This window comes from Trachypithecus francoisi, unplaced genomic scaffold, assembly GCF_009764315.1.
Source record: "Trachypithecus francoisi isolate TF-2019V2 unplaced genomic scaffold, Tfra_2.0 Lachesis_group11, whole genome shotgun sequence".
In the NCBI taxonomy this organism is placed as follows: Eukaryota; Metazoa; Chordata; class Mammalia; order Primates; family Cercopithecidae; genus Trachypithecus; species Trachypithecus francoisi.
The window spans coordinates 37,321,171-37,347,519 of record NW_022681456.1 but is presented as its reverse complement, the minus strand read 5'-3'; the positions used below and the strand labels follow the sequence as shown (position 1 = coordinate 37,347,519).

At 42.7% G+C, this 26,349-nt stretch overlaps 1 protein-coding gene, 1 long non-coding RNA gene and 1 other non-coding gene across 5 annotated transcripts in view; 2 read left to right on the top strand and 1 right to left on the bottom strand.

Annotated features, from left to right (window-relative positions):
• LTA4H (leukotriene A4 hydrolase) overlaps positions 1–6,262 on the bottom strand; it is a 36,340-nt gene extending 30,078 nt beyond the window's left edge. For both annotated transcript variants that reach the window (XM_033220979.1, XM_033220978.1), the window contains exon 1: positions 5,967–6,262. In XM_033220979.1, coding sequence (XP_033076870.1) covers positions 5,967–6,125 — 159 coding nt within the window. In that variant the 5' untranslated portion in view covers positions 6,126–6,262. The remainder of the gene's footprint in view (positions 1–5,966) is intronic.
• A 123-nt stretch (positions 6,263–6,385) lies between these two features.
• LOC117089582 lies at positions 6,386–21,621 on the top strand. 2 transcript variants are annotated; one of them, XR_004439661.1, is made up of 4 exons: positions 6,386–6,648; positions 8,028–8,107; positions 16,921–17,026; positions 17,834–21,621. It is a non-coding gene; the product is annotated as an uncharacterized LOC117089582 (long non-coding RNA). The 2 variants fall into 2 exon arrangements; XR_004439660.1 differs by having other exon boundaries at positions 16,921–21,621.
• On the top strand, positions 6,632–6,703 carry TRNAD-GUC. The gene has a single exon. It is a non-coding gene; the product is annotated as a tRNA-Asp (tRNA).
• Positions 21,622–26,349: the final 4,728 nt, after the last annotated feature.

Here is a 26,349-nt window from a genome sequence, read left to right as displayed (position 1 = left end):
TATTTGTCTAATGTTTTCCTTTCCCCTCCTTTATTCCAACTCAAAAATATGGATATGTCCCAGTGTTCCAGCCCTGGTCCTTCGATTTTCTTGCCATATCCTTCACTCCCTAGCTCTTACTCATGCCTACATCTTCAACTAGTATCTCTGTGAAGATGCCTGCCATTCTAGTTCTACAGTTGTATTCCCTCCCCAGGACCTCAGTCTAATTGCCTGCTCAACATTTCCGTGGGACATAGCACCACATATTGAATAGGCTTCTAAAAATTCTAAAAATGACTTTTACACTCCCTGAATCAGGTTTCTCCCCAGATTTCTTGATTCTGTTCAAAGAACTCTTCCAGTTCCCTAAGGTTTGATCCCATTTCCCAATCCCACACAGCCACTTAAAAGTTGTTATTTCACAATGTCTTCATACTTTTCCTTTCTTTCCACTACTAACGCAGGTCAGGCCCTGAACTGGTAGAATTGCTTTCTATCAGATCTCCCTACCTCTGGCATTACTTTTTTTCCTTTTCTGAAATCTGGCTTGGCTACATGTAAGGCTAAGAACCAGCCATTTCCCAGCTGCCCCGCTTTTATATTAGTTAACCATCTGTGATAAGCTCCGAAATCATCACAAGGACAATCACTAAACTTGATTCCCACCTCTCTGGAGTCAACAATTTTTGTTTGGGAAGAAATTTCCATCTTGGTTTGTTTTCCTTTTTTTTTTAACTTTTTTTTAAGAGCAGCCAAATTTGTTATGAGAGTACCATCTTTTTCCCTCCTAATGGCCACTTATTTCAGGCTACTTTCTTTTGGGGGTACGTCATCTGTTATCCTTACTCTAAATTAGTAGAAGATATGGTTTATATCTTATTTAAAATAATAGGGTGGCCGGGCGCGGTGGCTCAAGCCTGTAATCCCAGCACTTTGGGAGGTCGAGACGGGCGGATCACGAGGTCAGGAGATCGAGACCATCCTGGCTAACATGGTGAAACCCCATCTCTACTAAAAAATACAAAAAAAAAAACTAGCCGGGCGAGGTGGCGGGCGCCTGTAGGCTGAGGCAGGAGAATGGCGTAAACCCAGGAGGCGGAGCTTGCAGTGAGCTGAGATCCAGCCACTGCACTCCAGCCTGGTCGACAGAGCGAGACTCCGTCTCCAAAAAAAAAAAATAATAATAATAATAATAATAATAGGGTTACTCCTTCATATTCTAGTATCTCTCTAGTCTCTTCATAGTCTAGTACCTAGTTCTGAATAGCTATTCAGAATAGCTAACTTGTTTTAAAAACTTAAATTTGAGTATCTTGTGTTTATAACAACACATGCTCATATAGATGAGTTAACTGGGTCATTTCCCAGTGGAACATAGTCTGTTTTCTATATTGCCTAAATTTTCCAAATCTGTTCAGAATCAGAAGTGTCATGGTGACAAATATTTTTTGTGAAACCTTTTGATATCCCCTGTGTTTGTTATAGCCGTTGGCCCTACCCTTTCCTATAATACTTACTGTACTGCATTATAATGGTTTCTTTTTCCATTAGACTAAGGGTTCTAAAACAGAGAATGTTACTTAGGTCTGTATTCCCAGGGTTTAGCACTCTGCCTCAAAAACACTAGGTGTCAATTAATGCATGAAGGAGGTCCTAGACCAAGAGAAAACAAAAACTGCAATGTTTAAGCTGTGTATCTCAAGTTCTAAGCCTCAACTATCATTTGCAAACTACTTTTTAAATTTCCCTTCAAATTTCAGTGATGTTATTTTTAAAAAATAGTCAAAAACTGTAATAAGAAAGAAAAAGAAAACTGGATCGTTGACAAGTTGGATTTAGTACTTTTTAAGAAACGTGGTAAGCATCAACAGCTTTACTAATGATAGGATATAATTTATTATGTTTCACAGTATCCTCTTTGAACAGTACCTCCATCCCCTCAAAAAACAATTGTACTTCTCAGTAGCTGGTCAGTTGCCATGGAATAGATATCTGATTCCTTTTTTGCACAGGCCGGTAGGAAGCTCCATGTCAACCTTGTGGCCCATTTCTTTTAAAGTACAGAGGGCTTTATGCCATGGATTTTGTTTCTACTATCCTTATTCTCTCTTCCTCCAAATTATGTAATTATTTTTAATCTTATACTATATATGTTGCTTCAAGCAGTCTCAATCCTTTCTAGAACAAAGGAGAGTTTTTTTTAAAAAAAGCTTTATGCCTCATTATGATGTCTGTGTTTACATTTTCTACTTGCTATGTGCAGGGATATGATGGAAAAGAAAAAAAAGCATAGGTTTATGTGTGAAACACAAAACTAAAACTAAAAAACCACCTTGATTTGATTCCCAGTTGAGCCATTTACTTAGTGAAGACAAGATGGTTTGCAGTCATAAATATCTATTGTTAACTGCTGGCTTCTGCCTTGGCCATGGCACTAAAACCTCAAGCCACTAACCAAAAGAAGACCTAAACATTTCTGAAAGTTTCAGTGAAAACAAAAAAAATGTTTGAAAGTTATCATAAATTTGGAGGATCAAACTTCAGTGTAAATAAAACAAAACTTGAAAAGAATTTTAGAAAGCTGAGAATTTGTCCAATTAAAGCTCCTTCAGCATTCCTCAACATCACAGACTCCAAGAATGGAGAGGAAAAGAAGACATGATGTCTCTCCTGACTCAGCACTGGCACTGGGTCTTCCCATCTCACCTCTGAAATTCAGCTGGCACTATTATCAATGTAGCCCATGTTAAGCTTAGGCACTGTTTTCTAATCTGTTTTCTAATTGAAATCATCCATTAATCAACCTTTTGAATGTCCTCTACATGCCAGACATAGACTATACTAGTTGAGATACAAAGAGTTATGAAACACAGTCTCTGCATTCAAGAGTCCACAATCTAGTGGAGGAAAGAAACAAGTTAACTTTAAATAAATATTAATTAACTAATTAATAAGGTTAAGCTCCTGGTCTAAGGCTTTTGTCATAAATAAGCAAACAATTATAAACAGATGTCACTTTGTACTACAAATTGCCTTCCTTATATAACATCTAACATTATTATAATTCCAGGCTGTAATTTGCTAAACAGACATGCCAACCAGAAATTACAATTTTTAAATCTTACTTTTTTCTAGATTTGAGGAATGTGAAAACAATGAGCAGATTTTTAGATTGGGACATTCTTCTCAAAATTTAAACATCCTGACTCTTGCTTACTTATAGAACAGAGGTAAAGTTTTTATTTAACAAAGTGATGAGAACACATGGACACATGGGGGAACACACACGGGGGCCTACTGGAGGGTGGAGGGTAGGAGAAGGGAGAGGATCAGGAAAATAACTAATGTGTACTAGGCTTAATACCTGGGTGACAAAATAATCTGTACAACAAACCCCCATGACACAAGTTACCTATATAACAAACCTGCACATGTACACCTGCACTTCAAATAATAATTTTTTTTAAGTTTTTATTTTACAAAACAGAGGTAAGTGTGAGGTCATATTAAGCAGCAAAAAGCTATAAAAATTTTCATTTTTTTTCAGCATAGTTTATCATTTAATTTTTTAAAATAAAGGTGAAGAGCAAGAACTTTCCAGTTAACTGAGAGCTCTGAGTGGGTTTGGGGCTTAGTCAAGGTTTTATTATATCTTAAACCAATTGGAATATTTCTTCTGAAATATATGTTGCAGCTAAAGATTCAAGGAAGAATTTGCTGTCCATATATTAGAAAAACCTCTTTAAATTTCTTCCACTAGCAACCTCGGTTTTGGTTTGGAATCATTCACATCTGAACACAAGTTTCCTGAATTGCTTAATTTTTAAATCTCTAGTACTTTTGAGTGTAGGACATATAAACACATGTTCAAATACGGCAGTCCCATAGTGTGGTTTTTCTTCTTTTTATTATTATACTTTAAGTTCTGGGGTACACATGCAGAATGTGCAGGTTTGTTACATAAGTATACACATGCCATGGTGGTTTGCTGCGCCCATCAACCTGTCATCTACATTAGGTATTTTTTTAATGCTATCCCTCCCCTAGGCCCCTACCCCCCACAGGCCCTGGTGTGTGATGTTCCCCTCGCTGTGTCCGTGTGTTCTCATTGTTCAATTCCCGCTCATGAGTGAGAACATGCCGTGTTTAGTTTTGAAATTGCAATGAGGCCGGGCGCAGTGGCTCAAGCCTGTAATCCCAGCACTTTGGGAGGCCGAGACGGGCGGATCACGAGGTCAGGAGATCGAGACCATCCTGGCTAACACAGTGAAACCCCATCTCTACTAAAAATACAAAAAAAAACTAGCCGGGCGAGGTGGCGGGCGCCTGTAGTCCCAGCTACTCAGGAGGCTGAGGCAGGAGAATGGCGTAAACCCGGGAGGCGGAGCTTGCAGTGAGCTGAGATCCGGCCACTGCACTCCAGTCCGGGTGACAGAGCGAGACTCCGCCTCAAAAAAAAAAAAAAAAGAAACTGCAATGAAACAGGACTTCAGCCCTGCCCAGGCAAAGTTGCTACTGCAATTAAAGATAGCATGGTACTTCAAGGCCAAAGTGTGATCTACAAGGAAATAGATGCCTTCTTGCTTATCTTTCTTTCTTACAGTACTTTTGGTGATTAGGTATCCGTACATAGAGGAATCGACCTATTTTTCAAATCAATCAGTTTAGCAAAATGTTGAAGGCCAAAGAGTAAGAAAGTTAAGTACTTATTAGTTCATATTAATGAAATCAAAATGCAGATCTTTCCTACACAAATAGGAAAAAGAGTCCTGAAAGCCACCAATTCTTATCTGCCCGATCTGATCTGATTGCTTATTGATGTGCTTTAGTAGATTTCACCATGCTATACTGTGTAAAATACACCTGTAGCATTCTGCCCTGGTGAAGAAGCCGAATTTGGCTTTTCCTGACCCTCTTATTTCTAAAATGCTTTTCTATGAAATTCTTCCGGTGAAAGGTACAAACCAAATACTATCGGGCAATTTGAGCAAGGACATTAAATATAGGTTATATGATGCAGATAAAATCATTGAATAATATTCCATGAATCTACAACCTTTCTTCATTCCAATGGTTATAGAGTTTGTAGAAGTATGTGTTTTCTAAGTGAAATAACTACTTGGCTCCTTGGAACCAACTATTAATAAAGCGTATTGAATCATCCTTAGAAAACGTGAATGTCCCACCCGTCCTTAAATTACTAGAAGATAAGAAAGTTGTTAAGATTAAAAAGTAGAAAGGACCCTGAAGAGAGCTGCGCCTAGAGTTAGCAAGACGGGACTGTTAGTTTCAAAGTAGCGGGGAGAGAAGAGGCCTGCCCGGCCGGGGCTGGGAATCCTAAGGGGCTTGAGAACGACTAGCAGGGAGATCCAGGGAACTGGGAGGGAGACGGATGGGTGGTGCCCTGCAGACCTGTGGATTGAAATAAGGGTTCCTGGGAGGCAACCGTGGGATCAGGGATCGACAGGACATGGGATCTGAGACTTGGGTGAGATTGTTGACTGAGGAAGGTGCGCTGGGGGCTGGGAAAAGTCTGGGGCCCGAGGAAGGGGGTTCTGGGCCGCAGGCCGAGACAATGGGGAGGCCATGGGGTAATTAGAGCTGGGAACTAAAATTATGGGGGCTATTGCAAAGATGACACCAAGGGCTGGGTGAGTTGAGAGGAGTGGACGAGGCGCGGGATGTGCCCAGGGACCTCGGAGAGAGGATCGGGGCGAGGGGTGGAGGAGGCAGACGTGTAAGTGGGGGGTGAGGGAAGGGATGCAGAGGCTAAGTGGGGTTGAGAGGGGGTGCTGTGGCAGATCTGGGGACCGAAGAGAAGTGCACAATATGAGTTGGATAGGGGCTACAGAACAGCAGACAGGGACGTGGGGCTAGGCAGGGGCCGCGGCGGGCTAAGCCGCAGATCCGGGAGCCCGCAAGGACTAGGGGCGTGGGGCAGGGAGTCCGGGAGAGGCGGGCACTGGGCAGGCGCCCCACTGTACCAGGCTGCGCAGATTGTCCTCCTGAGACTGGACCGTGAGAGCGGCAGTCCCGGTCAGCGTCCGGCGAGTAAAGTCGACGCTGCAGCGCAGGTGCAGGTGCTTGGTCCGGCAGACGGAAGCCGGAGAGGCCAACGAACAGGTATCCACTACCTCGGGCATGGCTCTGGGGGATCACACCGCACTGCGACCTACACCCTAACGCTCAGCTACCAGGCTCGTCGATAGAGAACCTGAGGAGGAGGGATAGAGGTAAAGAAGAAGGGGAGGGATTCGCCATGCACGCCGGGAAAGGAAGTTTCTTAAAGTCAGACGAGCGTTGGAGGATGAGTGAAGGAACTACAAGTTCCATGGTGCCGCGCGGAAGCGGGCGCTTGGCTACCTGGGAGCGTGTGTGTTAGGGGTGTTGAGGGGGACCGAGAGTGCTGCTGGAGCTGGGGAAGAAGAGAAGGGGAGTCCGGGCAGTTAGAAGAAGGGTGGCCTGAGGGAAATGATGAGAAGTGGAGGGGGAGATAAAACAGAACACTACCATTTTGGCTCTGTTCAACTTCCGTGGAAGTTGTGGTGGCAAACATAAGAAAATCGGGTCATCGGTGGGTGCGTGTAGCCAGGGCCGGGCGGAGCAAAAACGTAGAAAAGGCCTATCAGAAAGACGCCTTTTGTGCGGCTCCTCGTTAGTATAGTGGTGAGTATCCCCGCCTGTCACGCGGGAGACCGGGGTTCGATTCCCCGACGGGGAGGTACAGCAGTTGTTTTTGTTTTAGCAATTCAAGGTTTAAACATGTTTCAAGTAATTCAAGGTTTAAACGGTTGTTTTGTCAGTTTGGATGTTTATTATGGACATCCCCAGACCCTACAGCTCTCAAACGGAGAAAGCCAACATTCTCATCTTAGAAACTAATGAATTTCCCTAAAAGTTATGCACTGGCCGCAATGGGAGTGCAGAGCTGGGACGTCTAGCTCAGCTCTGGGGCCCTTGTGGCAGGTGAAGGAGAATTGAAGGATGCCTTGCCTTTAGGGTGGGGCCTCAAAATTAAAACTGGAAAAATTAGAAGAGGCTAGGTTTCAAAGGACCTTAAACAGGTGGCCTTTTAATCCTGGGTGCATTAATGGGGGACCCATTGAAGAGTTTTCAGCAGGGGACTGATAACGCATGGTTAGACTCATGTTGTAAAATGTGGTAAAACCATTAGCAGGAGATTTAGGAAACTATTAAAATGGCTCAATCAGAAGATGCTGGGAGCCTGACATAGGTAAGTAGTAAGTTAGGATAGAGAGGAAGGAATGAATGGTAGGAATACTTAGGTAAGTGGATTCACAGATTGAGAGGAGACTAAGGGGGCCCAGTCTTTCGGCTTCAGTGGCTGGCTAGTCATTAACCAGAGGTAGTAGTCTATATGAAGAGGACAGTATGTTAGGCTGTACTTACATTGCTATAAATACCTGAGACTGGGCAATTTATAAGAAAAGAGGTTTAATTGGCTTACAGTTATGCAGGCTGTACAAGAAGCATAGCTCCGGTATTTTTCTGGGTAGGTCTCAGGAAGCTTACAATCATGGCAGAAGGTAAAGAAGGAGCAGGCCTCTACATGGCCAGAGCAGGAGCAAGAGATTGGGGGTCCGGTGCCACACTCTTAAAACAATCAGATCCTACAAGACACTGTGGCGAGGACAGCACCAGGCCATGAGGGATCTGCCCCTATGACCCAAACACCTCCCACCACGCCCCACCTCCAACACTGGAGATTATAATTCAACATGAGATTTGGTAGGGACATATATTCAAACTAAATCAGACAGATTTAAGGGGAAGACGCTAAATTCAATTTTGGACATGTGAAATTTGAGAACCTATGAGGGTCGAAGCAGAGATGTCCATGAGTCACTTGGATATTTAAGTCCATAGCTCTGGGGAAGTGTCAGGTGGACATGACCATGTCACATAACATGGTGGATCAAATTATGACAGTGGGTAAGCTCAACCCAAGAAGAGTGTGTAAAGATAAGAGTAATGAAAACAGGTTGGAAGCTGAGAGAACACCAGAATTTTTTTTTTTTTTAAAGGGCTAGAGGAAGAGAAACTTATGAAATAAACCAGGAAGAGCCAGCCATCAATACCAGATGCAGTCCAGAGGTCCACCAAAGTGAGAAGTGAAAATTCTCTAGATTTGGCAGTGGGGTGAGAGTGGGGAAGGTGGTGGTTTTGTTGACTGTTGTGATTTGGTTGAAGATGGAAACCAGAGAGTGGTGGATTGAGCAACGAAGAGAAGAGGGAGGTGGAACATAAACCACTGTCAAGTTGCTTGGCGAATGTGAGAAGGGAAGATAAAGGGGCAGCTAGAGACGAATGCAGCATTGAAAAAGCTTTTTTTTTTTTTTTGAGACAGTCTCACTCTGTCGCCCAGGCTGGAGTGCAGTGGCACGATCTCGGCTCACTGCAAGCTCCACCTCCCAAGTTCACACCATTCTCCTGCCTCAGCCTCTCGAGTAGCTGGGACTACAGGTGCCTGCCACCATGCCTGGCTAATTTTTTTGTATTTTTAGTACAGACGGGGTTTCACTGTGTTAGCTGGGATGGTCTCGATCTCCTCACCTGTGATCTGCCCACCTGGGCCTCCCAAAGTGCTGGGATTACAGGCGTGAGCCACCGCGCCTGGCCAAGAAAGTATTTTTTAAAGTTTTGCTTTTTAGGGCAAGAGAAACTTTGACATGTTTACATATAGAGATGAAAGGGCTTCTGGAGAAGAGGAAAGTTTCTGCAGAAGGATCGACTCAGAGGCAAAAAGGTAGAGAAGAAGACAAAAGTAAAAATTTCAGAGGTGTGAGGGATAGTTAATGGATTGAGGATGCTGGTATGGCTCAATTCTCTATCAAAACTGACAAAATTTGGCTCCAGCAACAACAACAACAAAATAAACGGCTATATTTCTGGATATCCTTGTGTTGGCCCCTGCAAACTAAAGGAAAACAAAATAAAACAAAACAAAAAAAAATCCCAAACTATGAATTCTAATACCTTACACCTGCATAGGTCCTAATTCATAGGGTGTAAGAATCTGTGATCAACATTTGCATTTTGAGTTTTTTTGGCAAGATTTTGTCCTGTTGCCCAGGCTGGATACAGTGGTGTGATCATGGCTAACTGCACATTCAACCTCCTGGACTCAAGCAATTCTCATGCCTCAGCCTCCCAAGTAGCTGGGACTACAGGCACCCGCCACCATGCCTGGCTAGTTTTATATTTTTTGTAGAGACAGGGTTTTGCCACGTTGCCCAGGCTGGTCTCAAACTTCTGGGCTCAAGGGATCCACCTGCCTTGGCCTCCCAAAGTGCTGGGATTACAAGTGTAAGCCACCACGCGGAGCCACAAACATTTTTTGAGGTCACCAAATCTAGGGTGACAAATACAATAGATGTCATAGAATTCATTTATTCAAATAATACACAATCAAATCATCTTCTTTATCTAGTATGGAGAGAGGGTAGTTTGTTTTAATAAGAACATCATTATCATCTTCTATTATTGATTACCAGGAACCCACAGAGTTTATGCCACTTGTGTTTAAATGAAAATATCCACAGACAACCACAAATAAATTCCTCCGTTAATATATTCATCAAATAATAAATACACAGTAGGAATTGTTTTGTGAGATGCCACTCACCCCAAATATAGAATGTACAAAATTCGCAGTTTACAAGCAATTGGAGTATTATTGATCTCCGGTGGGAAACTGAGAATGCTTCAAAAAATGAAGCTTTCCACTGCATCTATAAAAGAAGGGTAAGGCTGGGCACAGTGACCCATACCTGTAATCCCAGCACTTTGGGAAGCTGAGGCAAGCAGATCGCTTGAGCCCAGGAGTTCAGGTTCAGCCTGGGCAATGTGGTAAATCCCTGTCTCTACAAATAATAATAATAACAATAATAAAAGAAGAGTAATATCAGGGTCTAGTTACCAAAGAAGACTTAAAGATGAAAAGATGATCTATATAAAATATTATGAAAAGAAGTAATACCTATATTTATAGAGCCATATGAGCAGGAAGAATTCCAGCCCTGTTGTTCACCTGGAAATGTTACTTAATCCCTCAATTCCCCTCAGGATAATTGAGGCACCTGTGGCCCATGGAGCTGTTGAAAAGATGAAATGAGATAAAGTATGGGAACTGCTTGGCATTGTGATTGGCACAGATTGGGCATTTGTTACATGTTAGCTAATAGGATTATTGCTGTTGGCTTTTATTTTGTCTATTTTAACCACTTTAATGTTACTTTTCCTTGTTGTGTTAGCAAGAGCTTTTAAGACAACCTGGGAAATGAGAAGCAACCATGGTTTGTACAGCAAAACAAGTCACACCAAATTAGGCCTCTAAAAAGAAATGGCAACATTAACAAAGATCATATGTTTTGAAATGCATTTACGGGAAATTTCAATTGTTGCACAAATGCTTCCCTTAAAAGGGCAAAAAGACTTTACATTGTTTTCTCCCCTTCCTTTACATATACCTTTCCTTTCTTGAAATAGTCAGTGTAATTTGCAGATATTTATCAAATGCATTCTACTACATTGTGCTGCCTAGAAAATAATTGGGAAAGGCTCTGTCTTACCTCTTGGATAATTTATACTCTAGTATCCCGCTATACTAATGACCTAAGACAACATGGTGTTAAGAGGAGACTAAGGCCCAAGGAAAACTATACATGAAATTCTAGAGGGACAAGTTCTATCCCTTTGGGGAAGGTCAAGAATAATGTCATGATTGACATAGCATTTGAGATGGGATTTGAAGGATGAGCAGAATGTTAATAGGAAAAATGGTAGGATTGAGTATGGGGAGTGGGAGGTGGGCAGATTTTCAGATGGACTTAGCAGGAATCAAGGCGTGGGGCCAGAAGTAGAGATGTGTTTGGAAAAGAACAATTCTGAAGGTACAAAATCCTACAGGTTAATGCAGTGCTCTCACACACTCCTCAATAATCTGCCTTTCTTCTTTCCTCTCCAGGTTATACATCTGGCGTGACAGAGATCATTAGTTGTCTCCTAATACCTATATATCTTTTCATCCTTAGTAGTAAAACCTTCCAAGTTTAGCTGGACACATGGCCACCCGGAAGTAGATATTTCCCAACCTTCTTTGCAGTTAGACCGTGTCATTAAGTTCTGCCCAATGGGATGTAAGTGGAATTGTCAATTACAACTCCTGGGAAGTGTCCTTAACAGTAACTTTATTTTCTTTTTAGCCTTTTCTCTATTCTTTTCCTGGAAGGTAGATAAGATACATTGATGGCTAGAGCTCTACCTACCATGTTGTATCATGAGGTTGGAGCTGTGTGCTGAGAGTGGTGGAGGAGCAAAGTAGAAGGAGCCTTGAGCTGGAAATAGCCAGGTCTCTGGGGATCATGGAACCCCCATGGGAACTGCTCTGAATTTCTTATCTTTGAGAAAGAAAGAAATTTCTACTTTGTTTAAGACAGTGTTATCTTGGGTTTTCTGTCCTCTACAGGGAACTCAATCTTTCCCAAGATTCCTGGTCTCAGTTGGGTGAGTTTATCAGTTTTGGCCCAGATACTTGCCCTTATCTGTTGGTTTTCCACCACATTATCGTGGACAGATCTTTCTTCCTTCTTGCTTGTGTTATCTGCTAGAGCATTCTTTCTAACGTAATCATCTCACTCCCCTGCTGAAAATCCTTCAAGGTCTTACTAACATCGCCTGTTGATATTATCTGCCTTTTTTGATTTAAGGCCCATTTTCAAATACTAGAATTTTTGGCATAAAATCCAAGGGATTAAAAGATGAATGTGGGCTTTTTTTTTTTTTTTCAAGAAAGCTTTGGCAAACTTTTTTAAATAACCAAGTATTCATAGTATATTATAATACTATTATATTTGTATGCTTTTATGATTTTTTAAATCTGAAATTATATTAAAATGAAAGATGAGTCTCATTTCTTGTGTAAGTTCACTTTTTTGTTGTTATTTTGGCATTTTATATTTGTAAGAGTTGAGAATCCTAATTTTCTGAAAAATGACATGGAAGACTGCAGCAGTACTTCTGGACTCCACACTTGGGTGCTCTTCAAGACCGTGTTGCCATTTAAACAGAATGGCTTTCTCCCTTCGCTCTGCCTGCTTATGTGGTCTAGCTAGCTCCTGATTAAACTCTGCCTCTTGCCTCTTTTTTGCAGAAATGTGTATCCTCTGCATGCATCAAAACATCACACTATACCCCATAAATACATACACTTTTTATATCAATTTAAAAAAATTGAAAAGAAATGTGTATCCCCCTTTACACCAAGTTAAATCATTCAGCTTATTATCTCCAAAGTAGTATAAACCCCCAGTTTTAAATCAAACATTTCTTTTTGTTTTTCTTTTTTTTTTTTTTTTTTGACCAGGTCTTGCTCTGTCACCCAGGCTGAAGTGCAGTGGCGTGATCTCAGATCATCGCCACCTCTGTCTCCTGGGCGTACAAGTGATCCTCCACCTGAGCCTCCTGAGTAGCTGGGACCACAGGCACAAGCCACCATGCCCAGCTAATTTTTGCATGTGTATATATATACATTTTTTTTTTTTTTGTAGAGACAGGGTTTTGCCATGTTGCCCAGGCTGGTCTCGAGCTCCTGAGCTCAAGCAGTATGCCCATCTCAGCCTGATGTGGCAGGCCAGGTCTCACTAATGCAGGCCTCAATAACAACTGTTTCAGTGCTGACCAAGTGGTTAAGTTCGATATTAAAAGCCGGTGCCCCATACAAAGGCTGGGATGTAACAAAAGCCTACCAAGAGTTGTGCCCAGGCCTTTCCTGAACCTTAAAGCGTGGTTAAACAAGTTCATTGGGAGTCTGAAGGAACTCCCCAAACCTCCCTGATTTAGCAGGAGACAAGATCAGGGTAATCACCCCAGCATCTGCACCTATTTAGATTAAGTAAATTTACTGACACTCCAAAGGTCTTCAAGACTCAGACCTTAGTTACAGACGAAAAGAAGTTAATCATTTATGTCTTTTGATGAATGCACACTTACATGTAGACGTATAGCTTAGAAAGTATATAAGCTCTGGAAAACTTTGTAATTTTGAGTTGGTCTGGTGATAATCTCCAGGCCTTCTCCTTAGGAAAAAAATAAAAGTCACTATTCCTGTAACTGGTTACAGGACTGCACCTTCACGTCAGCCTATCTCACAACTCCACGTCTTTCCTTATGTGTTATTTCTCCAGAAATATGTTGCTCCTCTTTGCTTTCTCCACATTCTGCCTGGAAAATTCCCTGACTGGCAACGTGCAGTAGTTGGCAAAGTGAGAACTTGTCAGGTAGACCCGGGAGGTGAATTGAAGGGGAAGGCAGGGACTCGACTTGAAAGAACCTCACATGCCTTGGGAAGGAGCTTGGAACTTACCTTTAAGGCTGCAAGAAGTCGACAAGTCTTAACCAGGATATGCATGGTCGGTACTTGTCTTTTAGAAAGATTGCCCTGTGGCAGCACGGGAGACAGATTAGAGGAGATGTAGACAGGAGGAGAGAAAATAAGCTCCCAAGCCCATGCATCCTCTTGCCCTCTTCCCTTGTTGCTTTAAAAGACAAACATGGGCCGGGCGCGGTGGCTCAAGCCTGTAATCCCAGCACTTTGGGAGGCCGAGACGGGCGGATCATGAGGTCAGGAGATCGAGACCCTCCTGGCTAATACAGTGAAACCCCGTCTCTACTAAAAATACAAAAACTAGCCGGGCGAGGTGGCGGGCGCCTGTAGTCCCAGCTACTCGGGAGGCTGAGGCAGGAGAATGGCGTAAACCCGGGAGGCGGAGCTTGCAGTGAGCTGAGATCCGGCCACTGCACTCCAGCCTGGGCGACAGAGCGAGACTCCGCCTCAAAAAAAAAAAAAAAAAAGACAAACATGTAGGTCTTTTCCATTGAGAAAGTTTTATTGGTAATTATTATAGGAAAACAGACTGGAGAGAGAACAAAAGTAGGAGCTGGGAGAGCAATTCTCAGGTGAGAGATGATGGTGGCTTGGACACAGGAGTCAGCAGTAGCATTAGTAAGAAGTGATCAAATTCAGCATAAATTTTGAAGGCAGACCTACTAGGATTTCTTGGCAGTTTAGATATGGAGTATGAGGGAAAGGGCAGAGTCGAGGGTAATGCCAAGACTTTTGACCTGATAAACCAGGAAAATGTAGTAAGATTAGCTGAGAAGGAGAGATTGTGGGAGAAGCAGACTGGAGTGGGGGTGGGTAAATGCAGGAGTCCAGTTTTTTTTTTCTCCTAATTTTATTTACTTATTTATTTAGAGACAGCGGTCTTGCTATGTTACCCAAGCTGGTCATGAGCTCCTGGCCTCAAACCATCCTCCTGCCTCAGCCTCCCAAAGTAGTTGGATTACAGGTGTGAGCCACTGTGCCTAACTGTCAATCTTTCACATATTCAATCTGAAGTGTCTGTGACTCGAGGGGAGTTGCTGAGTAAGCAATTGGACATACGAGTCCAGAAGAAAAGCTGGAACTGGGTTGGAGATACACATTTGGGAGTTTAGCATGTGGATGGCACAGGGGGAAAAAGAGAAACTAGCCATGGAGACTGGAAAGGAATGGCCTCGATGAAGAAGGAAAACCAAGGAAGTCCGTGTCTTGGATGACAAGTGACATCTGGAAAAATAAAGGAATGGTGTGGTCAGGAAGCCTGATGAAATGCTGACTATAGATGACTCACTGTTTTGTGTAGAAAGGGGGAAGAGAGTTTATTCTAAAAATTTGTTCATATCTTCATAAAATACTTCCGGAGGGATGCTCAAGAAACTCACGGTATTGTTTGCCTGTGTGGACAGAGAAGGAAGGCCAAGGAACTGAGGTGAAAGGTAGATATTTCAACTGAATAATCTTGTAAGCCTTTTGAATTTTAATGTGAATATATTTCGCAGTCAAAAGGTTATTTATTGATATGAAAAAAATAAAGGTCACTGGAATCCCCAACCACAAACAAAAGCAGCCTTTGCTGACTTCCTGTGGACTACATAGTGTCGACCACTGGCCCCATGGGGCTCTGCAGCTTCCACTTGAGTGGCTGGACACACCCTGCGTCAGCCGTGCTGAACCAAAGTGTTTAAGCTCTCTGCCCTCTCTTGCCCTTCCTTGAGCCTGCATGCTCTTCCCGCTCCCACTCTTCCCACAACCTTGGCAGGGTTCTCCTCCTCCCCTTCAGGACTCTGCCCCCCACCCTCCAGTCTGGGCTAGAGTCTAGTAGAATCTCCATCGCTAAGAGAAAAAGGTGCATATGACACCCTTCTCTTCCTCCCTTCAGTGTGTGAGCAAATAGAAGAAATTATTTCAGCCACCTTTTTAATGTTCACCTTACGACATAGTTGAGGCAATCCTGACCAGTTTCTCCATCTTCTGTGAAATTTCTCCTTCCTTGTGCAGCCATGCACACGAATTCTATATTTATAGTCACATCTCCAGTCTGTTGTGCATGTCAAGAAAAGGTTTGGGACAGGGCGCGGCAGCTCATACCTGTAATCCCAGCACTTTGGGAGGCCAAGGTGGGCAGATCACCAGGTCAGGAGATCGAAACCATGTTGGCCAATATGGTGAAAACCCATCGCTACTAAAAATATAAAAATTAGCCAGCCATGGTGGCATGCACCTGTAGTTCCAGCTATTTGGGAGGCGAAGGCAGGAGAATCACTTAAACCCAGGAGGCAGAGATTGTAGTGAGCCAAAATCGCACCACTGCACTACAGCCTGGTGACAGAGCAAGACTCCATCTCAAAAACAAAACAAAACAAAACAAAACAAAGTTTGGGCAGTTGGAAAAGCCAAAATGAAAGAAGCACGAGAAAAAGTTCTGCTAATTTTGTAAAATAGCGTAAGTGGTCTCCTCCCAGATCCCTTTCTGGCACCCCACCCTACCCCATGGTTGACCACAGACAGGTCTGGAAAGCCTCCCCAGCCACCCATGTCTCCTCCCACACAGTTCTGTCTTTTATTTCTCTGTTTGTGTCCTTGGGAGGGACTGGCCTGAACCAAATAGGCTGTCAAGCTGTCCTGAGTTGGAGCCAGACAGTGCCCACCATCACATGGCCTTCTCTCTTAGGCCTCACAAAGTGTGTTTGAAGAGCAGCAGCATCTGCACCTCCTAGAAGCCTCATCGGAAATGCAGGTCTTGGCCGGAGGCAGTGGCTCACACCTGTAATCCCAACACTATGGGAGGCCGTGGTGGGCAGCCCCACTTGAGGTCAGGAGTTCGAGACCAGCCTGACCAACATGGTGAAACCCCATCTCTACTAAAAATACAAAAGTTAGCTGGGCATCGTGGTGTGCATACCTGCAATCCCAGCTACTTGGAAGGCTGAGTCTGAGGCATGGCACACACCTATAATCCCAGCTCCCTGGGAGGCTGAGGCAGGAAAATTGCTTGAACCCAGGAGGTGGAGTTTGCAGTGAGCTGAGATCACGCCACTGCACTACAGCCTGGGCAACAGAGCAAGACTCCATCTCAAAAAAAAAAAAAAAAAATGCAAATCTCAGGCCTGCCCTGACCTACTAGATCAGAATCCACATTTTATCCAGATCCCCAGGTGATCTGTGTGCATTTTAAATGAGATCACTGCCTTAGAGGCTCAAGAATACTTGGGGCATTGGAGAAAATTCAGTTCAAGTGTTAATCAAACATGTCAGGACTCTTTCTCTTGGGGTCCAGGGCAGTGGACCCCCAAATCAGTAGTCTCTTAATACCCTAGTGTTATCCTCAACAAAGAAGTTAGCACACTGCATCATCATCCGTTTACTAGTCAGCCTTCCCTACTAGATGGTGTGTCTTTAAGATCCTGACTGTATATTCTCCCTCTCAGCACATGACTGTTGTATGAATGAACAAGTGTATAAATGAGCAAATGAGATTTCACAGGAGGTTCCAGGCATCCTTTTATTCAGTGTTTCACCCTGTGTTGACTTTGCAGCAAAGAAAAAGCCACCTTCTGCACCTGCCTTTGTCCTCTGATGCCACCAGGCAATATGTTTGTTTGCGATACAGAATGCCCTTGCCAGCCCACCCCCCAACTAATGGTAAACACTTTCAAAAACATTGTTATTGAAGCATACTATCCATTCATAAAAATGCACATATTATAAGTGTATAGCTCACTGAACTTTATAAACTGAGCATGCCAGTGCAATCAGCACCCAGATCAGAAACAGGACATTACCACCACCGCACTAGATGCCTCCCTTAAGTTCCCTTTCAATCTCTATAAAATCCTGCTTCCTAGGGGTAACTGCTGCCAATAGCATATTACCTTGACCTGTTTGGCTATTTATCTTTCCTTTGCATAAACAGACACATACAGTATATTCTGTCATGCCTGGCTCCTTGGCTCAACATTCCTTTTGCAAGATTTCTCCATAATGTTGTGTGTACATCTAGGTTGTGCATTCTCACTGCTGTACAGTGTTCTATGTGTGGATATACCATGATTTACTTATCCTTTCAACTGTGGCTAGACATGTGGGTGATTTCCAGTTCTGAGTTATTATTATGAATGATGCTGCTCCATAGCAGTACATGTCTTTCGGTGAACAGATTGTAGCCAGGTTTTGACATGCTGCTTTGAAGTTTAGACAGTTGTACCCTGCCAGAAGATTTCCTTTAAGACCCCTGCACCAGTCCAGAAACATTCACTGCATTGCAGCAACCTGGTTCTGTAGTTGTTGACACAAATCCAACACCCTTCTCCCTACCCCAGCTTGAGTAGGAGTTAAAAGTAGATGAAGTAGGGAGGGAAGCTGTTTTCAAGTTACGAGAAAAAGTTCTTTACAACTGCTGGCCTTGGTCATACTTGATTTTCCTCTCATTCACTTCCATTTCTTTTCCAGGTAAGCCTGATTGCAAGCTTTGTTGTACCTGTTTCTTTCTGACTCAGAGATTCCAGCTCAGCTTACATTTTTCTCACTAAGTAGGCAGTGACATTTCATCACAGCAGATACTTACACCTTTTGTTCTAATTACTTAAAGCACAAGTAGGTTTTGATAAGTGTTTGCAGGGTTTCATTTTCAAAAGTCCTATTTTTGTGTCATATTTGTTGGCTTTGAGCCCAGCTTCTCTTGCTCTGCCAACAGAGCAGGTTATCCCTGTGTGCCCGTGGAAATAACATTTTCATGAGCAAAGGCCAACCCAAAATGCTTTCCTCCTAAATGTTCTTCTCATCTACAAATCCATGTTTGAGGAACTATTATTTTGTCATTTCTTACAAAAGACTTCTTTTATTTGAAATTCAGAGTTGAGTAAACCCGTGGAAGAGACTCACATGGTTCACTCACTCTCTGCCCTCTCCGACACATGTGTCTCAGGATTTCTTAAACCCAGCGGAGTACTTCCGCATACCTCTGAGACCTGGCCCCCTCCTCCCTTCCAAGCCGCTTCCCCTTGGCTTTCAAAGCAGCCCCCTTCTCCTTTCTTCCTCACACACACCCTACACCCCACTCAGTTCTATCCAACCAATGCATAGTCCTGGAAGGCCCTCCATACCTACTTCTCTCACTTCTGCTCACTGGCCCCGTTCTCCATAGATATATTCCCAGTGTATTTTTCTTTCATTTGGTCATTAATTCTTCTTGACCATGAACGTCACATACCTATGTATGTATGTATGTATGTGTATGTATATATCATATATATATGCAGTTAATCCTCATTATTCATGGATTTGGCGTTTACAAGTTTGCCTACTTGCCAAAATTTATTTGTTATCCCAAAATCAATATTTACAGAGCTTTTGTGGTCACTCTTGGACACACTCAGAGCTGTGAAAAATTTGAGTCTCCAGAGGCACACAGTCTCAACTGAGGTTAAACAAAGTGACCCTCTGCCTTCTTGCTTCTGCGCTTATACTGTAAACAAGTGTCCTTTTTGCAGTCTAGTGTCACCTTGTTTATACATTTTTGTCCTTTTCATTGGTGGTTTTGCAGTTTAAAATGTTCCCCAAGTGGGTGCTGAAGTGCTGTCTAGGGGTAAGCGCAAGAAGGCGGCGATGTGCTTTAGGGAGAAAGTATGTGTGTTAGATAAGCTGCATCAAGCATGAGTTACAGTGCTGTTGGCTGCGATTTCAATGTTAACGAATCAACTATATATTACAAAAGTGTCTTTAAACAGAAAAACATATACAATGTGATTTTGTATTGATTGATTGACGAAAATGTGAACAGAGGCTCTCAGGAGCCTACTTACTGTATTTTCCCTGGGAGCAAAGGTTCAGCATTCACTAATGCAATGTTTACGGTAACTTTCTAGGATGTAGTTACTGCAAATCATGAGAATCGACTGTATATATTTCTTGTCCTTCTGGTTAGTTTGTATTTGTTTTTTTATACCTCTCTCACTCTGTTCCCAAAGAAGTGGAGGGGGCAGTTTCTTCCAGGTATACCTTACAATTCTGTTGTCTCTGTTGCAGCCCCCAGCTCAGTACAAACAACATAGCAGTCCTCAAAAGATTCAAAAGGAATAAAAGACAGGAATGGAGAAAGGAAGGAACAAAAGTAGGAAAGATGGCAGAACGAAAAGGCACACCATGGAAGCTGAGGGTGCTGCTTATCTAAGCGGGCATGGCTTCCCGGAACTTCTCATCTCTCGCTTCTTAAATGTTTTCCTCTTTATTTCATTGAATCATTGAACTAGAATAATATAATATCAGATATCAAGTTATATTTTGTGATAGATTTGACTTTTTCTGCTGCTCTTTGCAAAGTCTAACAGAACAAACCTTCCAGGTTCTTTGATTTTTTTTTTCAACCTTTTCTTCTCCCTCTCCTCATCCTCTACTCCTTGGTCTTCACTTGGAGAGGAACAATTCTAGAACTCCCGAACTCTAGGCCAAAAGGAAGTGGGCACTCATGGCAGGCATAAACACACTTACGGTGAATTATCAGACACCTTTTGTGGGTACTAAACAGCAGGGACGCGCACTTGTCCCTGGGAAGTTTGCAAACGTACTGGGAAAATGGGAACTATAAAATGAAACCACGAAAGATCAGTGTGGGAGACTGAATAATTAAAGGGTATCCAGGTGAAGCAGTCACAAACGCTGTAGGAGCTCAGTGGAGACATCAGTGGGCATCTTCCTGGAAGCAGTGAGTCTTGCATGGAAATAAAAAACAGGGGGTTCTAATTTTTGTTATTGTTCACCAATATCAGCAAAAAAGGTGGGCACACCCTCAATAAATGTTTGCAAATTCTTTACATGTGCTAATTAATCATATCTCAAGATGCAAAATACATTGAGGGCAAGGTTTACTCTTAACAATGGTCAATGTAAATCCTTAATTTAAATAAGCATCTTATAATTATGATTTGCATGGGGGGCACCTTTTGTCAGATCTTATTTGTCATCATTATTTTGTTTTGTTTGTTAATGCACTCATCTTATCTTGGAGTGGGAGAATTATTAGGTCTGCTAATCTTTCTTGTTGCTCACTGTTATTTTGCTATGGCAGCGCAAGCTAAGACAGAAATTGGTACCAGGTTGGGTGCTGCTATAACCAATGTATAAAAATAGCAAAGACATGAAATCAACCTAGGTGCCTATCAATGATGGATTGGGAAAGAAAATGTGGTACATATACACAATGGAATACTACACGACCATAAAAAATCTGTCCTTTGCAGAATGCAGCTGGAGGCCATTATCTTAAGTGAATTAACACAGAAACAAAATTAAATACTGCATGTTTTCACTTATAAGTGGGAGGGAGATACACATGGGGTACACACGGGCATAAAGATAGAAACAATAGACACTGGGGACTCCAAAAGGGGAAAGGGAAGGAGGGAGGAAAAAGAGCTGAAAAACTACCTATTGGGTACTATGTTCGTGTTCACCATTTGGGTGATAGTTCAGCAGAAGCCCAAACCTCAGCATTATGCAATATAGTCATGTAACAAATCTGTACATGTACCTCCTGAATCTCAAATTAAAATAATAATAATAATAAAGGCCAAAGTATTTCAGAGGGAGGAAGAATTTGCATGGTGAAATTGGCATGGTGAAATTGGCATCCATATGGTGCATAAGGGATATCTTTGGATCTTCAGAATTACATTATATACTTTTTTAATTAAAATAAATTCTAAAAATGTGGAAGCAGTGATGATGCAGGGTGATGGGTGAAGGCTAAAAGAGTTTTGAGATACGTGCTAGAAAAAGCCAAGGTTGCTGTGAAAAAATTGCTAAAGATGATTCTGGTGAGCACTCAAAAAGAACTTCTGTCTTCTTTCTTTGAGGATGCATAAATAATCATGAACAGAATACTAGCAGAAATATAGGTGGCAAAGGCTATTCTGTGAGGCCTCAGATGGAAATGAGGAACATGTTATTGGACAATGGAGAAAATCCTTTTTATAAAGTGGCAAATAACTTACTGAATTGTGTTCATGTTCTAGTGTTTTGTGGACAGTAGAACTTTCAAGCAATGAAACTGGATAGTTGGATGAGGCCATTTCTAAGCAGAGTGTTGAAAGAGCAGCTTGGTTCCCCTTGGCTACTGATAGTAAAAATTAAGAAGGGAGAAATGAATTGAAGAAGAAATTGTTGGCCGGGCGCGGTGGCTCAAGCCTGTAATCCCAGCACTTTGGGAGGCCGAGACGGACGGATCACGAGGTCAGGAGATCAAGACCATCCTGGCTAACATGGTGAAACCCCGTCTCTACTAAAAAAATACAAAAATCTAGCCGGGCGAGGTGGCGGGCGCCTGTAGTCCCAGCTACTCCGGAGGCTGAGGCAGGAGAATGGCGTAAACCCGGGAGGCGGAGCTTGCAGTGAGCTGAGATCCCGCCACTGCACTCCAGCCCGGGCTACAGAGCGAGACTCCGTCTCAAAAAAAAAAAAAAAGAAGAAGAAGAAATTGTTAATCAAAAAAGAACTGGCACTTAAAGATTTGGAAAATTCTTAGCCTGTCCTTATTGGGAAAAAAAAAAAAAAAATGAGAAACCATGTTCAGAAGAGTTAGGCCAGGCATGGTGGCTCATGCCTATAATCCCAGCACTTTGGGATGCCAAGGCAGGCAGATCACTTGAACTCAGGAGTTGAAGATCAGCCTGGGCAACATGGTGAGACCCCATCTCTATTTTTAAAAATAAAAAAAGAAAAGAAAAGAAGATATTATTAAGAGTGTGGCTGGTCGCCCATCTGATAAGGAGAGTAGTGGAGTATGAACCATGGACCTAATCAACCATCTCAACAGAAGCCAGAAATAGAGTTGGGATTATTCCAGGAGAAATAATGCTTTAGTCCCCGCAGTTGGGACTAAAAGGAAAATAGAAAACAAGATGAAATGAAGTCAGGCTGTGAATATGCAATATCCTTCAGGAAAAGAGAGGAAGCGTCCCAAAGGCAATTCGGACATCATCAGGGCTGCTACTGCCACCACAGGCCCAGAGTGCACAGGCCCCTGGGAACAAGGCTGCCTCCATCTTGGTTTCAAAGAGTGGGACTGCTACTCAGCAGTCATGTGGGTGTGGCACTCACAGAGAGCCATAGGGGCAGTGCTATGAGCTGAAGAAGCAGGGACACCCCACTGAAAGATGGGGATGATACCTTCCAGTGGTTCTGGAAGGGAGGACCACCACCTCAGTTGGCCTACACGCAGAGCATTCTTTGAGCCAAAGAGGATTGTATTTCAGTTTTAAGGCCTAATGAAGTTTGCCTTCTAGGTTTTGGATTTCCTTGGTGCTTGTCAACCCTTTCTACCTTTCAATTTCTCCCTTTTGGAATAAGAATATCTATCCTGAGTCTGTTCCATCATTGTATTTTGGAAGCACATAACTTGTCTGGTTTCACAGATTCACGGTTGGAAAGGAATTTTGCTTTAGGGTGAATTTTGAATCTTCTTCATATTGGATTTAGAAGATATTTAGATGAGACTTTAAACTTTGGAGTTGATGCTGGAATGAGTTGACTTTTGAGACTGTTAAGATGGAGTGAATGTATTTTAAATGCAAGGGGGATGTGAATTTTGAGAGGGACAAAGAACAGAATATTATGAACTAAATGTTTAAGTCTCCCCCAAATTCATGTATTGAAACTCTAACCCCAAATGTGAGGGTATTAGGAAGTGAGGTCTGGGAGGTAATTAGGTTTGGATGAGATCATGAGGGTAGATCCCTTGGGATGGAATCAGTGCCCTTATAAGAAGAAGAGAGACTTGAAGAGAGACTTTCTGTCTCTGCCATGTGAAGATACAGTAAGAAGGTGGCCATCTACAAGCCAGGAAAAGGGGCCATGTCAAACACTGAATCTTCTCACAGTCTGAACTTGAACTTGTCAGTCTCTAGAACTATGAGAAACGACTATCTGTTGTTTAAGCCACCCAGTCTATAATATTTTGTTTTGGCAGCCTTAGCTGACTCAGGCACTCACTTATGCTTACATTCTAACTTCTAAATTAAGGCTGCAATGTATGAAACATGATCATAGAACTTGTAATTATCTGAGGATCCAGAAAAATCATGAGACTACACAAGGTTTATCCAGGGTCAGAGGAAATATCAGTTCACTGAGAAAAATTAAGGGACAATAGAAGAATAAAATATAGTTGTTTATAATTCTATCTTACAAATTATGCTTGTGAAGCCAAGTACATAAATAATCTTAAAGATTTAGTAGTTTCCACCTGCATCCAAATAATTGCTGTGTGCCTGTGTCCACACTACTTTGGAAACCTCTGATGAATGAATGTGTAAAGTTTGGATGGGTATTTGAGAGGGAAAATATTTCTTATGAGGTTGACAGTTATAAGCAAAGTTAGGAACAAAAAGCAAATTCAGAAAAAATCTCATCTTTGGTTACGGGCTAAATGTTTGTGTCACCCCCTAAATTTATATGTTGAAATCCTAACCCCCAAGGTGATGGTATTTGTAGATGGGGCCTTTGGTGAATGGAATTAGTGCTCTTACAGAAGGGACCCCACAGAGCTTGTTTACCCTTCCACCATGTGAAGACACAGGAAGAAGGCACCATCTATGAACCAGAAAATAGGCCCTCACCAGACATCACATCTGCTGGCATCTTTATTGTGGACTTCTCAGCCTCCAAAATTATGAGAAATACATTTCTGTTATGCATAAGCTACCTAGTCTATGGTATTTTGTTATAGCAGCCTGAATGGACTAGGACACACTTCTTGAACCCCCAGGTGTTTTTCCAAAGAATGAATGCCTCATATTTTACACAAGATGTCTGTGTGCACTGGGGCCGTCTAGTTTACCCTGGCCTGGTGATCAGGTCAGGGAGTCATTGAAGTTTCCCGTTCTCTAAAAGTGGAGGAAATGGCAGCCATGGGGAAGTTGCCTTTTGCTAACACAATTGAGCCTTGAAAATAATATACAACTATTTTTGTCATATTCCACTGGTCACACAGAGCAACCCCAATACAATAGGAGGGCACTCCACAAAACCATGAGTACCAGGAGGGGTGATCATTGGGAGACTCCTTGGAAGCTGGCTGCTCCTGTCAAGCAGGCATTATCATTATCTCTGTTTTACAGAGGAGAAACTGAAGCTCCAATAAATAATTGCTCAAGTCACTCAACTTGGAATAGGCAGGTCTGGGGTTCAAACCCAGACAATGAGACCCCAGAACACATGCTTTTAGAGCACTGCCTTATACCCTGGCCTCACCACAGGCCTTTCTTTCTAACTTCCTCTCTTCCCCTCACTGCGCAAAACATTGCCAATGAGATTTTTCCTTTTGCTTAGACCGTTTCAAAAGTCATTGTTACTTAAAGGTGGAGGTTGGAGGATTTCCAAAGAATAAAATATACAGAGAATATCTAACCAAAGTTCCTAACACATACACAATTCAGAAAATGTAACGCACAGACAAGGGATGATAAGACCATTGACCCAATTTCAGAGCTTGACGTTACAAAATGAACACAAGGCAGTGTGGGTTGTGTGCGTGTTCTGTTCAGTTTCTCTCCTTCGGGGGTGTCAGTCTGTTGTCTCATGAGACTGGGTGGGCTAAATTGAGCAACATTTTGCTATAATAAGTCTGCAAGATTAGACCTTAGGCAACAAAAGCCGGAAAGAGAAGCTACATTTCCTATAAAATGTGGAACTGTGGGATAACAGTGTGACAACACTATGACTACAAAGGAGGAAATTTATATATGAGAAGGAACTGGATTGCATGTTACCTATATAAATGATCGTGAGAAAGAGAAGGTCGTGTTGTTCTTTTGTTGTGATCTTTTAAACCAAATGTGTAGTGCATTGAACCAAATAATTGTAGGCCATTATTTTAAAGTAGGTTATAGCACAGCATGAATTAATAATTACACCAATTTTATTTTACTTCATTGGATTTATTTAGCAATTGTTTTTTTTTTTTGAGACGGAGTCTCGCTCTGTCGCCCAGGCTGGAGTGCAGTGGCCAGATCTCAGCTCACTGCAAGCTCCGCCTCCTGGGTTCACGCCGTTCTCCTGCCTCAGCCTTCTGAGTAGCTGGGACTACAGGCGCCCGCCACCTCGCCCGGCTAGTTTTTTGTATTTTTAGTAGAGACGGGGTTTCACCGGGTTAGCCAGAATGGTCTCGATCTCCGCCTGTCTCGGCCTCCCAAAGTGCTGGGATTACAGGCTTGAGCCACCGCGCCCGGCCAGCAATTGTTTTTAGCACTTCCTATATCCCAGGCCCTCTTCTAAGCACTTTAAATATATTAACACATTTCAATTAATCCTTGCAAACAGCCTGAGAAGTAGGTACTATTACTGTTCCCATTTTACAGATGGGGAAACTGAAGCTTGGTGCAATGAAGTAACCAACCAAGATTCAACTGGGATTCAAACCAGGCATTCTGGCTCCACAACCTACCTTTTTAATCTGGCTCTCTGCCTTGTACAAAAAGATGGTGAGTTAGTCCATTCTCACACTGCTATAAAGAAATACCTGCTGGGCGCGGTGACTCACACCTGTAATCCCAGCGCTTTGGGAGGCCTAAACGGGTGGATCACGAGGTCAGGAATTCAAGGCCAGCCTGGCCAAGATGGTGAAACCCGTCTCTACTAAAAATACAAAATTTAGCCAGGTGTAGTGGTGGGGATCTGTAATCCCAGCTACTCGGGAGGCTGAGGCAGAAAATTGCTTGAACCCAGGAGGCAGAGGTTGCAGTGAGCCGAGATCGTGCCACTGCACTCCAGCCTGGGCGACAGAGGGAGACTCCATCTGAAAAAAAAAAAAGAGGCTGGGCACAGTGACTCACACCTGTAATCCTAGCACTTTGGGAGGCCAAGGCGGGTGGATCACAAGGTCAGGAGTTCAAGACCAGCCTGGTCAACATGGTGAAACCCCATCTCTACTAAAAATACAAAAATTAGCCGGGAGTGGTGGCAGGTGCCTGTAA